This window comes from Carica papaya, chromosome 1 (genome assembly GCF_054855325.1).
Source record: "Carica papaya isolate Zhongbai chromosome 1, ASM5485532v1, whole genome shotgun sequence".
Lineage (NCBI taxonomy): Eukaryota > Viridiplantae > Streptophyta > Magnoliopsida > Brassicales > Caricaceae > Carica > Carica papaya.
Window position 1 is genome coordinate 9,036,097 of NC_142309.1, and position 19,396 is coordinate 9,055,492.

General features: G+C 33.8%; 1 protein-coding gene across 1 annotated transcript; it reads right to left on the reverse strand.

Moving 5' to 3' along the window:
• Positions 1 to 4,759: 4,759 nt before the first annotated feature.
• On the reverse strand, positions 4,760 to 18,970 carry EMB1967 (Forkhead-associated (FHA) domain-containing protein). The gene is made up of 7 exons (XM_088218447.1): positions 18,573 to 18,970; positions 15,120 to 17,201; positions 14,963 to 15,014; positions 14,520 to 14,668; positions 13,926 to 14,012; positions 13,584 to 13,712; positions 4,760 to 5,322 (listed from the first exon to the last, which is right to left on the reverse strand). The coding sequence occupies exons 1-7, from the start codon at positions 18,639 to 18,641 to the stop codon at positions 5,218 to 5,220; spliced, it is 2,673 nt and encodes an 890-aa protein (XP_088074573.1). The 5' UTR covers positions 18,642 to 18,970; the 3' UTR covers positions 4,760 to 5,217.
• Between the last annotated feature and the right edge of the window lie 426 nt (positions 18,971 to 19,396).

A 19,396-nucleotide genomic window follows, 5' to 3' on the forward strand; every position in this document is an offset into this window, starting at 1 on the left:
AAAATGCCGCCGAAGCCCAGCGGTGCCGCTGCGGGTTATCTCGGTTTTTTCCTCCGATGAGGCCTTTCCTGATCCCTGTTCGATGTAATTTTTCCACCATTGTGACCGCCGTTCCCTCCTCTACAAGTTGACCAGAGCAAAACACCAAACTGCGACGCGAGCCGGAGGAGCCACTGCACCGGAGAGCCCCACCACTAGTAAGTTTCATTTTTCTATTTTTTTCGACCCACCGAGGGCCCTAGGGGGGTTTTCTCACATGAACCAATGCAAATTTGGCTGAATTCGGCCGAAAACGGCTTGAAACAGCCAACCCGAGGTAGATCGCGGCGGCGCCGTTGTCGGAGCATGGCGAAACCGCCATGCCGGAATTTCAAAATTGGTCGAGTAGGCCCTGGGTCTTACTTTTTATTTATTTGGGACATGTGTAGGTACCGTAAGCGTGTTTCAGTTCTCGGAAAAAAAAAATTCAGGGAACCCAAGAACTGCCCGTAAACGCAGTGAAAATCTAGTTTTCGGCGTCATATCAGGTAAGGACCCCTTCCCATATTTCCTATCACGGGATTAAAGTCTGAACAAATGATAAAATAATTTTTTGTACAAATTGAATAGATATGCATAATTACGGTTGCTAATGGAGCCCGAATCATACATATTTCTCTATCAGTTCCTGTTTGATTTATTTTACAGTTTAAATGCATTACTGTATCTAGTTTATTTATTCTATGGTTTTGAATGCATGAATCACTGTTTACTTCACTACTGCTTGATTTTGTGAATCTAAGATATGTTTGTCTTGTTGGATGCTCGTTGCTTGTTTAAGTATTCATGTTTGAATGGGTAACGAAGACTAAGAAAAAAATAGGAAAGGGGTGTGAATTGATAAATGGATAAGATGACAGCCTCATTAGATATCCTAGGGGATGGTGGACGGACCGGGTCCATAAGGAACCCTATCGGGAACGTTGTCTCATACAGGACGGGGTATGGAGACTTTATCGTTTTGGCGCTCATACCAGACGGGGTATGGGGACAACCCGCTTCACCTTCATACCGGACGGGGTATTGAGGTTTATTATTTTGGTGCTCATACCGGACGGGGTATGGGGACGACCCTGGAATTAAGTTTGTTAAAGGGAATGGTTCACGTGTAGCGGGAACCCCTATGAATCCCTATGGATACTAATAGGCTGATAAAAAAGGGCAATTATTGTTTGATAATTTGAATATAAAAGTATTTATATGTGATATGTTACATATTATATATGAATTCATGATATTTATAATATTATTATTTCCATATGTTATTTTTATAAATCTCACTACGTTAAATGGACAGTAAATGGTTTGATTATTGATAAATGAATTTGTTTAAATCTACTGCTCCATTAGTTGTTTTAATTTTATACCAATCTTTACTTCTGTGACGGTGAATAGTGTGATATGCTTATTGGGATAGTGTAGCTCATTTCTTATTTAACAATTTCATATCAGGAGGACTTGGTTCCCGAGCCCGATCCACAAGAAGACGACGAGTAGATACTAGATGTCTTATAATTTTCTTTATACTTATTTTATTTTTAATATTTCTTTTAAAGAACTTATTTATTGATATTGTTTAATACTTTTAAGTTATTATATAAGAAATATTAATCTAAATTTTTTATTTTGTTTCCGTACTCAAATTATTATATATATATTTCATTTTGAATTTTCCGAAACCGTTACAGAGACGCTCAAGAGTCTGCTTGTTTTGCGTGTAGTCTCTGATGGATGCCAAAAAGGTGATGAAGGTTTTGATTACTCTTTTCAAATTTAAAGAGTGTTATATACATAGACATATGCATACACCGAAGACAAGACACATATAGGTATAAAGCACAGAGATGAGGGTATGAGAGTCCGTCTCCACCATGTCTTTCTCTCCTTTTTCTTAAACTTTAAATCTTAATTTAATTTTTTTTCTTATTCTTAATTGTATTATTTTTTTTGTATTCTAATCACGTGATGATGATTTTTCGTCTGCAACCTCTTCAAGGTCATGCATGTTTAGAACCTTAATTTGTTTCCGTACAAAATTTCAATTTCATCGACACGTGGCAAACTAAGTTATTTGACCCAACACGTGCCGTTGACTTACGACTTTTTTGAAGAGCTTTAAGTGAAAATATTTATTTAGAAATAATTTAAAAATATATAAAGATTAAAATAGAAAAGTCTGGATTGTACGGACTATCTAAATCTTTTTGTGATATTAAGAGGATTTACATATAAAGGTAGTTGGTAAGAATAATATTATAACATTGAAGATGTAAACAAAACTTGTTTAAATAAGATTACATATATGTTACATATATATATATATGTGTGTGTGTGTACAAGGTTAATTGTTGACCACATATCCATGGTTAATATAATCCTATAAATTTTACAAGTAGGAATATTTTAATTTTATTATCTTATACTTACTAATAGCAATTCTTGAGAGTTATATATATAATCATCTTAGAGTAATGATTCAAATTTTAATATTAAATTAAGAATTGAATAAATGTGAGACTAAAATTTATTAATTACATATCTCCCCTGAGTTTAAAGAATATTTCTTGTTGCATGTATATATATATATATATATATATGCATATATAACATTACCTTCCCAACTAAGATACTAAGTTAGGTAATTATTACTAATTCAAAATTTGTTAAAAAAAAAAAAGAAAAAGTAAAGTAAATAAAGAAATAAAAGTATGTTGAAGGATCAAATATTTATTTATATATTTATAAAGTATGATTTACCTTAAAAAAAACAAAACATAAAAATGCTGAGCTGGGAGGGGGTCAAAGAAATACAAGTATCTGGAACAATCATACTATATAAAATATTATTTATATATTGCCACTAAAGGAGTGAGTTTATTTATATAATATTAATTAATTAATTTTATTTTATTATAAACACAAAAGAAGAATCTGGGCTGCTTTGGGATCTGTATCTGTGTGTTGTGCTGGCTCATTATTGAGATATGTATCAGCTCATGGGCAGTCCGTCCTTTGCTTTATATAATTATATATATATATATATATATATATACTTTTATTCAATATTATATTATATATAATTTTTTATAAAGATGGTAGATCTAAAGATATAAATAGGTGAGCTACCACGTGGACACGTGTCTCGGTGTAAAGATTTTGGTATTAACAATTTTACATTGGAGATTAGAGAAATGTGATACCCACTTTTATGCTTATCTAAGAACTAATAATGTTAGTTAAGTCACGATTGTTATTATTTTATTATTTTTTTGGAAGATAATTAATGTGATTAAGAGTATAGAGAACAACTTACAAGCTATTCCATGTCTTATTATAATTATTTTTTTTTAAAAAAATTAAATTATTTTTTCCATGTCAAATGTTAGGAAAGAAGACATGAATCAAATGATTTAATTTTTTAAAACAAATTGAGTTATAATTTCATTATACTTTTTTGTTCTTTATTTATTTTAAGAATATCTTAACTTTATTTTTTTATATTTTAAGAATAATTTTTTCTTTAATTATAAGTGTATTCAAATATATTTTTACTATTATCACTCTATTATCATCATCGTTGTTATCTCGAATTATAATTTTTTTTTATTTAATAAAATGACAGCTAACAATACTAAACTGATATTTAAATATTCAATTTTAATTTATCTAAACAGTGATGAAGTTCGAACTTATCTTCAAACTCAGTTGGAGCTCATTTTTAATTGTTTACTCAATTTGATTTAACAAAGGTTGATTTGTTAAATCAAAACTAGTAAGTATACTTCTATAAAGAGAAAACTTAAACTTATTCAAACCCAAGATAAATTTAATTTTTTTTAAAAAAATTTTATACTAGGCTAAAGTTGGGGATTATCTTAATTGAACTAGAGTTAATTATTTTATTACACAAGTAAGTATAAATAAAACAGATTTTTCAATCTTTTGATTTCAACCTTTGGTAAAACTTTCTTTAACTAAAAACTCAAATAGTTTGTCAAACATTAATTTTTATTTTGTCATTTATCAAAGTCAAAAACTAAATATAGTTACATGTTTTATTTTTTTTAAAAAAAAAAATTACTTAATTTTTAATGGACAACTGAAATGTTGATTATAGTGTCTACCTAACTAATGTTTTGGTAGAGACAACCTTCTTTATAAATGATATGACATGTATTTTTACTAAACTTTATAGTGTTGGTGAATCTTTATAACAAGAATGACTATTATACTATTCGAGGGACTAGTTCATATTATAGTATTTCAACTACTTTCACGTATGTATGACAAACATAAACCATATCGTTGACATTAATCAAGGAAATAACGTTTAGTTATACATGCATGTAGGCATTGTGGGATGGGACCGTGTAGAAACATGTCTCATCCCGATTTAAGCCATTAGTTTTTAGAGCATATTTTTAACATATAAACCTCAGATAAAAGAATCTACATGACTAGTACAAGTTAGAGAGAATATAGGTTTACGGTGGACCATTAATGTTTAATTTCTAAATATAACAGACAATAACATGAACAAAATTTTACTAAGCAAAGTATCGTTTTGTCCTATTCAAATACCAACATTGTCTTTTAACTTTTTAATAAGAGAGACTTTAAAAATTAAACATAAAAACTGTTTAGCAATCATATGTTGTTTTGTATTATTTTTTATTAGCCAGAAAAATTTAATAGAACAAAATATATTAAATTTTGAAAATTGACTTAAATTCATTTGTTTTTTTAACCAATTTATTTAAGATGTTTTCTTAAAAATTGATTAATAATATACATATGCTCTATTTTTGGCAATATACATATATCTATTTTTTACTATCTGACATATATATAACTGCTTTTCAACTATTTCAAAACATTCTAGCACTTGGATAAAAAATTCCACGGGAACATCTATCTCTGCCTGTCCCGGATCCATCCTATTTTCACTATGCCTCGCTAATAGCACAAGGCTGCAAATTTTCTGTGGTACTCGAATAAAAAAAAAATAAAAAAATAAAAAAAATAAAAAAAAAAAACCTTTTTAACTGTAAGAACGCGTAATGAGTTACCTGAATCCAAGACTCCGAGAACCTACCAACTGAATGTAATTTCCTGAGATAAGCCAGAAAAGGAAGTTAAAATGAGCACTTTCTGACAATATTCCAAATCATGACACTACTAGGAACATTCAGTTTTTATGCTTCTGGGTTTGTTCTTCATCCCATCCAGATACTGCTTCACACAACTTTGGTTTGCTTCGAAGATGAAAGGCATTCCTCTTATCTGCAAATTCACCATTCAACAAGTCAGGAGTTGGATGAAAATAATCAATTCTAACAAGGAAAACTAAAATCTCAACAACCAGGTCAGGAAATGCAGTAATTTGAAAAACAGATGTAACATCTAAAATCAACATCCCCATCCCTAGTGTTCCTATCCAGTGTAACCAGACTTCGTTTAACACCTATATCCAAACTTGTATGTATGTAAATACAATCAGTGGAAATCATCAGAAAATATTCAACGACTTCGATTCCTTCATGATTTCAAATGTGTAAGACCTCTAACAAAGCCCGCCATGGCAGCAAATCAATCTAAGATTCCTCAAAAAACCTAGTTCCTATAGATCTCTATAAATTAACCTCCTTGAATTATCCCTCCTTGCAAACCCAATTTATTGCACCGATCTCGTCTCAACTTGCCCGGCTATACCAATGGCACAATTACACCACCCACTCTTGCCCAAGCTGCTGATGACTCTTAGAACCCTGCACACATATTCTAGCTTCACCAATATCTGATCATCTTGCACACTGTCGTGCTTCAAGTTTTGGAAGGTGTGGTTTCACTCATTGTCACAAAGCCATCACAAGGAAGGGCTGAAATTGGAAAAGATCTTAGCCAGCAACTTGCAATTCCATGCAGTCGGATAAATTCAGCATTTCTCACGGTACCAGATCACATCTGATTCTGTCGGTCAGGGTCATTTAACAAATAAATGCAGCCATGCCATTAGTCAAACCTCTTAAGCCAACAAACAATAACCTCCAAATCAGTAAAAACCCAGATGGCTAGTGGATTCAACTGTATCAAATCATGTGTCAAATGTGCAAGCTAATTAATTGCACCAACTGATTATTACAAGGGATAAATGAAATTCACATTGGAAACAGCTCCAAGCATCATGCTTAAAATATCGAATGGATTGCCTGTTACCATTTCTTTAATTTACCTAAAGTCCTCTGTGTCACTATAGCAAATACAGTAAGGTAGTGACCAATGACAGCCAGTGCATATCATGCTCTAATTGAGAGATAGCAAATGCAGAATTTCATAACGGATCAAAAACACGAATCAAAACTGATACTACGAACTGATAAAATGGTACCAAAGATAGAATAATTTAAAAGGTTTTTCAATTCTCACTTAACAGTTAAAGTGTAAAAATTGAAGTTGATAATTTTCTAAATTCTGATTAACTATTATAAAAAAAATTTAGAAAAAAACTTAAATTACTAAAGTATAAGACTGAAGTCCCTAACCTTCCCTCTTTTCTATCCAACTTTCCATATCATTTCTCATACTCAAATTACTAAAAGTAAAACATAAATTACTAAAATCTAAACTTAGAATAGTATATCATTCTTGTTTTGTCTAAACCTAAAATAGTATGTTATTCTTATTTTTCATACATCTGAACTATAACTTTGACTTAATTAGCATATTTATGAGTTAATATTTCGTTTAAAAGGCTAAGATTCATTTAAGGTAAAGGTTTATGTCCAAAATATTGTTCTTAATAGGCTCAAGACCACGCATAAAAAAATAATAGGCTCGAGACAGATTTCTTGCAAGTTCGTAGGCCCAATCATGCTCTAGTCCGACCACCACCGTCCCCTCCCTCCTCCATTAGTAGCACTTTTGTTTCGCTGCACAAAGCAGAAATTCACCATAAAAATAGTAGTTACGACATGACAAAAACTTGTCACTATTTGATTTATTGAATCAGGATTCCTTTTATAACTGTGATTAATGGAGAATGCTAATCCTAATTAATGGCTGGGGTCCATGAACCAAGATTAGAACTTTGCCGCCACCACCTTCCTCCACAGCACTTTTGGTTCACTGTATAAAGCAGAAATTCACTATAAATATAGAAGTTATGATATGATAAATTATTACTGTTTGATTTGTCGAATCAGGATTACTTTGTAACTGTGATTAATGGAGAATCCTAATCCTAATTCAAGGCTGGGGTACATGAATCAAAATTAGAAATTCGCCTGTAATCATTAATTTTATTTTCAAGATCCCTCTACCCTTACTCACCAAGGGAAATTGTAATTAACTGATCAATTTTTTTTATTTGAATATATATATATAAATTTTATAATTAAGATGTGGTTTGATATTTAGAAATTTTTAATTTAATCAAATAAATTTTAAAATTTTTAAAATTCAGTATAAAGAAAAAGTTATAAAGTAATATCAATGAGTAAGAGATTTTTAGAAATAGTTTATATGAAATTTTATAAATTTTATGAAATTAAAATGGTATGAAATAAAAATAAAAATAAAATATGGATAATTTTATTTACATCAATTTATCATGTAATGATACGTACATTTAATTAATATATATGTAATACATATATTTTTAAACAAATTAAAAGATAGGAAATTGTAGTCATTTACAACTTACAACAGTTTTCTTTCAGCCTTTAATACTACCAAACTAAACATAGTATTAATGTTGTAATGAGTTATTACTGATTATGAATAAAACATTGTAATATAGTCGCAATCCCATGAGAGTATTATTTCATTTTTGATGAATGGCTATTACACTACAGCTGTATTCATTCGGCAAACCAAATGTGTCGTAAGTGTTTCTTTACTTCGTCCATTGGGGGAGTTAGAGCAAAGAAGTGAGGACTTTGTCAAGAGGGGCTCTTTCTGCTGGCTTTATGGATATTTTGGTTGAAGCAGAAGTAAGACACTCCAAAAATTGCCACTTCTCTTTGTCTTCTTTGGGATAGAGTTGTCTTTTTTACTTCTTTGCAGGGCTAAGGCTCATGGGTTCTTTTAAAACGTCTCTTTAGCTATATTGTAAAGGGATTGGTTTGTAGATTGATAGTGATTTTTGTGGTTTATTCACTTTTTGGTTTCTTTTGTTGGCTTAGGAAATTTTCTATTTGATGTTTCTGTACCTTTTTGTCTCTATATAGATAAATTATAAAATTATGAAGGATCCAAAATGGAACATTGAAATCCATGTATTTACTGTTTTGAAGCCAAAACTGAAATTTCAATAAGTATTACTGCTTTGCCCTGTGCATTCTCTGAATCAAAATTTAATCTCTTTTTCAGTTTTATGATACAAAAAATTCATCCTTTCAATTCTTTCCGTTAATTTTGTTGTGAAGGATTTCAACACAAAGGTGGAAGTCCTGCATGACTAAAACTGTCTATCACTAGCCTTTGTGCTTTCAAGGAGTCTCTTGTTCTTGTGACTATTAGGAATTCAACAAGTGAGTGGCACAATAGCATAGTATATTCCCCAATCAATGTTCCAAAAATACATTGTAAAGACCAACTCTCTACTATTCGCTATCTAAGAAAGTTTCAATTCTTTGCTCAGTAATGCAACATAAGTCACAAGCTTAAGTTTAGTCAAAGAACTCTTTGAAGCTATGCTCCTACAGAGTTGCTTTATATTGATGCTTTGGAACCAATCCTTATTACAGCTACAAACAATTTTAGATACTACCTCATGTTGTTGATTACTTCACCTATTAGACATGGTTGTTTTCTCTAAATAACAAATCCAGAACTGTATTTCCAAATTTCTGTATTGTTAATCTCCTGATGGTAAGTGAATAAGTTATGTCCTCCCTTTTTAACCAAGAAAGTAAAGGTTCAAATTTTACAGAGCCACTTGGGGCTCAGAAAAGAGAAAAAAAAAAAACTCAGTGATTGAGAATTTCTTCCACTATTTGGTAGTAAACACTATAAACAAAGGGGTGGGAAATTTGTTTCTCTTGTAAAGACCTGTGTGCAGATATACTAACCAAGCTAATTTCCAGAGAGCAGCTTGAAGATTATAGAAACAATATCAGTGTGTATAAAGGGCACATCATCTTGTGGGAGAGTGCAAGAGACATAATAGAAGACAAACACAAAATTCTCTAGCTGATAATGCTAAGAGGGTGTTTCGGCCTATGTTTTGGTCAACAAAAGCTTATACACTCTCTACCAATGTTTCAAAATTGGTAGTATGTTTGGTAACTATCAAGGGCTTATCATTTACGTAGCTCGTAAGCTTTTATAATAACATCTTAGAAAGCTAGTAGGAAATAGAGGTCTCTTAAAAAATTGGTGTTATTCAAGCAAAAGTCTAAAATTCGATCCAACAATTTTAAAAATTCTATCCTACATTCTCTAATTCACAACTGTTTTTCCTTCTTCCAGTAACACCATTGTCGTTCTTCCCACATAAAACCATCCCAGCATCAACTGTATTCCACTGCCAGCAACCAATATTGCCAAGTTTCTATCTCTTCAGCTATATCTGTCATATCTCCAAGTAGTTTCTTGAACAATTGAAGGATGTCGTTCACAATCCTCCTGAATATGATTCGTTCTACATGAACAGGGGATGCTGGTAAGCTTTCTTGTCTTTGGACAGACAAGGCTCTCCAATTGCAGTTCTCCAAAACCACTATCCAATTTGGTTAAAATTATTTAATTTTCTTCAAGATTTTGTGTGTTTTTTCTGTAAGTTTTTTGTATATGCTCCTCAGGAAAAAAGATTAATCTGTATTTTTAACAGTGATTAATGATTTCTTAGACTGAGTTGTTATATTTATTCAAAATACAAGGAATAGGTTGTAATTTTTTAAACTAATGGACCTAATTGTAACTAAACTTAAAACCTAGGGACCTACTTGTATTTTACCCTACATCACGGTTAGCATATCTACAATATCACCTAAATCGTCAAAACAATCAACGTTATACCCTAAAATATAAGAGCCAAAATAGTTAAACCAGTTATCCTTGATGATGTTAAAATCAGATTCAACTCCTTCGAAAGCCTGGTTGTTTCTTTCCTTCCATATGACCCAAAAAGTAGTAAGATAAATGAGTCTGGTGGACTTATTGCTGCTGTCTAGACCCTCCCAAGCCGTCAATTCCGAGCTAACATTTTCAGCCATTACCCAAGAAAACCCCAACAGTCCTAGGATCATGTTCCAAAGTTTCCGAGTAGTAAGGCATTTCAAAAGGAGGTGATTACAAAGGAAGCATCTGTTAACAATAGTGTGGCTTCTTTTCATCAAATTATCAAGTGTGAGTATCTTCTCCTTTGCAGCTTCCCAAGCAAAGAATGATATCCTTGGAGGAGCACCAGATTTCCGTATTATCTTGGATGGAAAAGTTCATTGAATATTCTGGTTTTGACCATCCAAAAAGCAATACAATGAATTGACAACAAATAATCCATTCTTTTTGAGGTTCCAAATTAATCTGTCATTTCTATTAATAAGAGTAATGCTGGCCAATGTAAGAAGCAGAGATTCATAATCTTCCAGCTCCCAATCATTAAGATTTCTCACGACCGGGACATTCCAAGAAGCTTGGCCGGCCAAACCAGCAACATCCCAAATAGATGCATGCTTGTTCTTAGCGATAGTGTAGCTATGGGGAAATCAATCTTTGAATTTCTCAGTTCCGCACCAAATATCATCCCAGAAATGGATTTTTTGTCCATTCCCAATAGACCACTTAGAGCAATGAAAAACAGAATCATTCAATTTAATTATGTTCTTCCACATACTAGTGCCATAGTTGCTGTTCTGAATATGTGAAAGATCATGAGGATTGCCTTTAAACCATTTGCAGTTGATAACCAATTTCCATAAACTGTTGTTGTCATTCCAAAATCTCCAAATCCCTTTCCCAAGCAAGGCCTTGTTTAGTTTAATCAAGGATCTCAGCCCCAAACCACCTTCCCTCAAGGGTTTCTTAACGTCCGACCACTTAACAAGATGATATGTCTTCTTGTTTTCACTGTCACCCCATAAAAAATTGCATTGGATGGCTTCCAATTTTTTGGCAACATTTATGGGAATATTAACAACAGATAGATAATAGATAGGCAGATTTGAGACACTCTCTTTATGAGTGTTAATCTACCTCCTTTGGACAGAAATTTCTTTCTCCCAAGTAGCTAATCTGTTGTTGAACGTTTCAATCACCGGTTCCCAGCCTCTTTTGTCATTTTTTTTGGATCCCAAAGGTACATCCAGGTAAGTAATGGGAAGGGACGACCTTTTACAACCAAGAATATCACAGAATGTACTTCCAGAATTGCAGCAACCCAGGTCAACTAATTTGAATTTGTGTAGATTAGTAACATATAATTGTTATATTATATATTATATAAATCTTGTTTGCTTTGATGGATCGTGAAAGGAACTTCATCATCCAACGAATACATAAAATTTATTTAGATTCGAGAACAAAACTTCTAACACCCCCCCCCCCCCCCCACCCCTGCAACCAAAAAAATACTTAATCTAAAAGAATACAGATGCTAGAACTCATCAAAAACCCTTGATTACCAACTAAGGGTTCTATGCTAAATGATTATGTAAAAACCAAAGGAATAAAGCAACATTTCTAATCTTACAATTCAAAATGCACTAGTCAAAGTCTCATTATGAAAATTGAAATTATGTTTGAGATGAGAAAAGAACAAGAGATTATCAAGGCTATGACTTCTATTACTTCCTACATTGGTAGGTTGGATCCCAATATTCTCTTTGATCCTTCTCAGCACAATAATGACATTGAATTGAAGAACCACTTAATCCACTAGGAACGCATTAGGTCAAGGAATGATAGTTGTCTAGCAGATAACAGGTTCAACTATAGAAAAAGATTGAGAAACCAACTTAGATTAAGCGGACTTTCCAATGAAAGAGGATGCTTTTCGAGTACTAGAAAATTTGAAGTATTTTTCTATTTCAAGTGCCTCCAAATATTCTTCTAAAGATTTGGGATAGTACAAGCAGGCTTTCTTTTTAATTTCTGCATTAACCTTTGACGAACCTATTAATCGCGTAAAAAGATTTTCCTCAATCCATGTCTAAGTATGAGCTCCTCAACCAATTTATGTAACCAGCTATAGTATCACTCAGTTGTTGCATATTCAGTAACGTCTCAAAGAAGCAACTAAAAATGGTCGTTAGGAAGGTGGATTCCCTTTTGTTGGATAGATTGCCACTACTTCCTGGCATGACCTATATCTTTGGTTTTGGTGAAACTTAAGACATTATTTTAGAAATGTCATACCATTTAAACAATCCACTGAGTAATCAAGTGATGAAGATGACTTACATAATTAAAAAAATCACATTCCAAGTTCTTTTGCCTCTCTAATTAGTCCTCTTAGTGATCTAATTGAATCTCTTGAGGTTCAAGCTACTAAATTTTGTGATCCCAACCCTTCACCTACCATACCCATAAACCTCTCACATATCTTTTTTTGTTTTCAGAAATAAAACCTCACATATAAAGGCATTTTTGTTTATGACATGCAAAGGCCATTTTTTATGGGAGGTGATAAAACCGAAATACAGGGTCGAAGGGAAGGGCTGGCGGACGTAATTAGTAAACATCCTTATGGTCTCAGCTTACGGAGATGGATATGCAGGGATGCAAATCTTTTTTTAATCTTGTGGGGTTCAATGTTGGGAACAGAAAGGTAATATAGACTGTTGAGCATTCATTTTTCTAGTCTCTTTTGCATTGAACAGGAATGAAGATGCTGCAGTTTATGAGTTAGTGGAGTCTAATCTGGAAAATCGAGTGGCTTGGAATATCCAGCTCATTAAAAACCTAAATCAGTGAGTACTTATAGTTGATGACCTTGTTATTCAATTATAATGTGGACTTGTGCAATATTTGTCCCCTAACCAAGGAAAGTTTACAAGGATCATACTAGAATGACTAGGCCATTAAATTAACCTGGAAACAGATAGAAGAGTAAGACTTCTCCCAGGATTATATTGTTTGCTTGACAAGCAACTTGGCACAGGATTTTGAGGCAAAGTGACAACTTACAGGCCTAATGCAACCTGAAACAATATCAGGGGTTTTGGTCATGACTGAAAATTTTAGGTGGCATCTATTTGCCCCAGCATGATATAAACTACTGGAGACAGTAGAAACATAATTACTGGATCAAACAAAGGTCCTACAATCACTTCCAAACCTGAGCAACAAAACATGATATCACCTAGTTTTGAGGATATCACTAATTTTGTCTGCATTAACAACTGAGAGACAGTATAGCAGGAAGACATGATATGATATATTAATGTTCAATACCAATATAACGGATGGGACTTTACCATATGATCAGTTGTCTATTATTAGTTGTTATACAGCATAAACAGATAAAAAGTGAAACAAAAACAAAAGCCATTCAAAATGAAAATTATTAGTATGTTGTTTCATAGGGTACAATAGGAACAAACCTCAATCAAACAACCGGAAATAAGGTCTAAACTCTGTCCAGGGGCAACTTCCTTGTTATTTACTGAAATAGAAAACTTGCCAAGATTTTTGAGACGGAAAGATCCACCTTTGTCCAAATAAATAATTGCCTAAATGAAACCCACAAAAAGGAAAAAAAGAGTCAATTGCAAGTTGAAGTAAAAACAAAACACAAGAAAGAAAGTGTGCAGGCTAAAGCTAATGTCCCTTTTATATTGTTAAAAATAGCCAGTCACCCCTCCATGCACACCAGATTCATGGCAAGTGCCTGTGGTGCTGGAAATATTAATAGTATAAGTCAGATTAAATAACAACAAGCCAACCTGCCGTCTAGATATTTTGTTAGCGCGCCCCTCTCTTGCCAAATCGATGTCAACAACAACATCTTCTGTTGCTCTACCAAGTAAAACCTGCATGGTTAAAATGACTCATGATAAATTTGCATCACTAATCTACCACTATAAGTTGATTTGAACCTTACTTTGACTTCAGAAACTGTTCCAGAAAAAAACCAGAGTTGACCGCCAACTTTGTAAGTTTAAAATGTCTAATAGAAATTACCAAAAGTAAAGCCCCTCTAGGGTGGGGAAAAATTTTGGGAGAAGTTTCAGGCAAACAACAATGAACTGCCTGAATGAGTTAGTTTTGAAGCATACTCTTGACTGCTAAGAGAACAAAACAATCCTCATGATCACTTGCCGCCATAAAACAGTACAATGATCCACAACATAAACTAACATGACAATTCCAATTAAGATATAGAAGCCCATTGATTGATTAAGGAATTGTCATATAAAAAAGACTCACTGCGATAGTATCATGACTGAAAACAATTTCTTGAATTTGAAAGGCAACACAAAGAAAGCATTTAAAATACTCATTTCCACATTAGTCCAACATTTTATGGGACAAAATACCTCAGGCTTCTTAATGTAATGTTTTGAATGTCTTCCATAGAAGATTGCAAATGCCCCATGAGATACAATGGCCCTTTGCATATAAGAATAAGCACCTTGCTCCAGTCTTATGATTGATCGCTTTGTATCCTCATGCTGATATCTTGAGACTGCAAATAGGGAAAAATTTAGTACATTATATTTACAAGACATTTGACATGATCTAGCTGTGAAAGAATATCAGCATCATAAGTCACAGCATCAAACATACTTGACATTCCACAGTTTCGGAAAGATGTTATCATGCATTACCGGACAAATATCACCACAATTATGGTTAAAAATGTTTATTATAGCATAGAAAGAAACAAGTAAACTGTGCAGCCAAGCACGCACAAGGCATACATTAATTATTCATGATAGTGTATCCATGTGCTTAAAATACTGGATAGAATATCAATTACCTTGCCGATCATACAAAGCTTGGTCATGTGGATCCAAATCCATATCAAGAATCTAGTTCAGAATCATATTCCAAAACAAGTAACAAAACAATGAGATACAAACCAGAGAGAAACAGAAAAAAAAACCCTACAATCAAAGGATAGCGTTTAGAGTTACCATAGCCTCAATATCTGAATAATAAGGTACATCATCATCACTCTCAATAGGAAGCTCTTCTGGCTCTGATGGCAAAGGATTTTCTACCAGTTCCAAGGCAGCAAAATCTGTAGACGCAATCTCTGCATTTGAGCCATGATGGTTTTGAATTGTTGACGCAACATCTGGTTCCTGCTTAATGCAACAAACATCCTTTGGGGGATAGCTTCTGTAAGCACCAGCACTAAAAGCAGGCTTCTCTAAAAAGGATTCCTTTGACAGAGCAATTTCTTCATTCTCTTCCTTCAGCATCGTAGGCAGGCAAGTGCTTTTACATCCATTTGTTGAATTGACGTTAGTTGAATTGCCACCTGTGCTTCTAGAGGATATGAGAGGGATTTCACTACTAGGAAACTTAAATTTAGTGTCATGTTCACCAACTGGATGAAGTTGATTGCGTTCTTGCATAACCTGTGATCCTATTATTTGAGAAGTTGAGCCTGAATGTCTGGGATATTTTTTATCTTTCTGCATAAGGACTGGATATCCTTCACTCCTTTGCCTATTTCCAGATAAATCCTTACTAGATGAAGGAATTGAATTACCGGATTCTTTCAAACTCTTCCGTGCTAAGGAAGAAGATGCAAATGAGTTACTCTTATTTGGTAAATAAATATCATCATTGCATGGGATCTCTGTATCCTCTGTATTTAAAACACAGCAAATAACTCCATTACGGATTTCAGGAAAGCGAGGATCGTAAGCCATATCAACTAATATCTGGGCCTCTGAATTGCAAACTGCATCCATATCAGCAAAATCAGTAGTCCCATGGTTTTCTAGCTCCCCACAGCCTGAATCAGATGGATTTTTAAGACATTCTAACGTTACTGATGTACCTGGCTCTGCAACATTGAGCACGTGATCTTGATTAATGTCATTTGGTGAGGTCAACAAGAGTGAGCTTAGACCATCATAATAGGACTTATCAATCATGTCTTTACCATCATCATTCATAAACATCTCTTCCTCATTGAACAAGGAATTTGACAGCTCTGCCAGATAGCAATCTGTGCTACCAGTTGGACTTTGCTGTTCCTGATATGGCATCTGCAATTCCAACTTGGAATCTGCATGGGCAACATCACATCCTGACGTACTTGAAATTTTAGGATCACCATTATCTCCTTCATGCAAATCTTTTTCTCTAATGCTGACACCAATAGGAATATCAGGGGCAGAAATACTTTCAACCATTCTCCAACTTTGCAAATCCGAGAGTGAGGAGTATCCAAGGTTATCAAATGAAGCAGCACATTCAGGAATTGGTGAATTGAACACCTGGTTCTCTTCAAAGGTCAAACATGCATGCCCCTGATGACTGTTGATTTGGCCTGACATAGAAAGGGGTCTCCCTGCCAAATCATCAGATTCAAACATGCCATGTGCTGGTAATTCCTTGTCTTGACCTGACTCCTCAATCCCACAGCCAGTCCCAGAAAAAGCAAGATCATCTGTCATCATATGAGGTATTTCTTCATCTGTATTATCCTTCTGCAGGGGAAAATTATCTTCAAGTGAATTATGGAGACCTGTATGAAAGCCATGGGCAGTACCATCATCCATGGCAACAGAGCTACCATCTGTTAAAATTTGAGGAAATGCATGATGAATGATATCCATCTGAGATTTTTCGAATCCCAAATGATTTGCAGTGGAATCTTCCAGAATTCCATTTGCAGTTAGGTGCTCATCTCCATTTCCAATATAGCTGTTACCAGTTGGGTCAATGAGGAAACTCAGATCCATGGAGTTAAATGGTTCATTCCGAACTCTTTTACGTAAAGCATAGTAACAACTATGGACACTTTCAGTTTTTCTCTTCTCAGACAAACTTTTACTTTCTTTTGTGCTCCCAGTTCTGCTGAACTTTGGTGGAAGATATGGAGTAGTATGCTCAAGCTCTGTCATGCGACAAGAGGCCTCTGCCGAAATGATTGGATCATAAAGAATAGAATACCACCGATCTTGCAGTTCACGCACAGTGTATTTACGAGAAAACTGTACCGCCCCTTTAGCAAGTGATTCCAAGGAAGCACCAGCCTGAAAACAGATGAACAAAGTGACTTTGATGAATGGTTGGAGTACAAGTTGATAATACCAAAGATTTAGTTAGCGTGTACCTCTCCCACCCAAGAAAAGGACCAAGAAAACAAAAGAAGAAAGGAAAAAACTTGGACCACTTCCATGAAAAGAACATTAAATGTCCAAAACATTTAGGTTTCTCATGCCTTAACTCCAAACATTCACAATATTATATTATCTTGTAGATTTTTATTTTAAAAAAATATGTTTATTTTCCAATCTCCTCGATCTCATTAATCCAAGAATCTCAAACCTTCTTGGTGCAATCATATAAACATGACTACTTTTCATATTTTCTGAAGTGATATAATCAGCTTCAAAGGCCAAAGGTTTTAGATTAATAGCCTGCTAACATGCACACACATGAATTATAAGCGAGGAGCATGAGATAGTCCAATTAGATAGACAATAATCCAGATCATTTAGATTCACTAAATATCAACTGGGTCTTGGGTCCGCAAACAGTAGCATACATTTAGAAAGACATTGGCAACATAACAAGCTCCAAATGCTGATTTAGTTCAACATTTTTCCATTAAATAATTCAGTGACAACTCCACTCTCGCACAAAGGGAGACTAATTAAGTCACTGGATTCCACAATGGCAAAACTTACCGAACCACAGAATTAACTTTAATGTAGCGGCAAAAACCACCAACTGTATGAGCCAAATGGCTAGATTTGAAAACTAAAGAAAGTTAAGCTTCGTCATTTAGTTTAATTGTCTAAATTTGTATTTATTTTGTTCACAAAAACATAGGTCAATTAACAACAGAGAGAACAATACTAGAATTTTTATTTTCTAAAAGATGTAGGTCAATTGACAAAGACTTCATAGAGAAGAAAAGGTCAATTGACAAAAGAGAGAATGACAACGATTTAGAAAATTTTAAAATATAAAAAACTATAAAAAAGTAATTGATTATTCTGCCATACACAGCTGTTACGTAGTTTCAAGAATAAACACATTCATAAATATATAAACACATGAATTAAAAAACAAAAACGTGTAACAATCAGACATTTACTCTCCTAATTGGACACAAGCAAAATGCTAAAGAGCGCAGAACAGATTTCCGGGGCAAAATACAGAAACGCCCTCTGTTTCCCAAAACTTTACCGCTCCGTAGAATAAACCCTGAGATCTTCCCAGACCAAAGACAATCCCACGAAACGGATGACAAGATTATCACGTAAGCCACGAGGCCGCAGTTTATACAACATTAAAAGATAAACGAAGCGAACAAAAACAAAAACCATCAATCGTAGAAAGGAAACGACCAAACCGACCATGAAAAGAATATGCAATGGCGCAAATGAAGAGTTTACCTCAACAGCATTCTTCAGCAGAAGGTCATCCTCCGGAAGCCAGGGAACTGCAGGAGCGAGAGCTCCCATCTCCGAAACTTGAAAAGAAAAAACCTCTATCCACTACCGTTTTCTTCACTGGCAAGGGTTTTAGAAAAACCCAACCGAGAATAAAAGAAATTGGACGAAACGAAAAACACTGATTCCTTTTGGTCTTGAGTGACCGGCGGTTTCCACAAAAATAGTCGGCGGAAGTTTAGGTCACGTGCCTTCCTCCTTCCCCAATTCTGGCCGAGTCTTCAGAACAGTAGGAAGTACAGTCAGTCAACTAAAGTTCGGCAGGGGCTGTCGCGGCTGGATGGGGCACACCGGCTGACCCTTGACCATAGAGTCCAGCGCCGAACCAGAAATTAGTAAAGTTAAAAAAGAAAATCAGCAACCTAATAGGTATTCTCGGCTTTGCTTTTGAATAAACCAACTCAAAGTTAGGGGTGGTAAAACTTGTTAATCGTAATTATCTATCGTTAATTTTGTATTAGATTCTAATTATTTGTGAAATTAAAATTCCAACTCCTCTAAATCCAAGTATTAATAACTTATGCTCAAAACTATTTAGTTGTAACCAATAAGTTTTGTATTATTTTTATTAAAAAAAAAAAAAAGATTATGAGCATATCTGCGAATTATCTATTAAATATATCAACGTATTTAAATTTATTGTTCATCATAATTATATAACTTAACCAATTAAAAATGTAAATTAATTAATTTGTAGACCTTATATAGTACTGTTATACCTATATAGTTTACATATATAAATATCAATTAATATAGACTCAACCTAT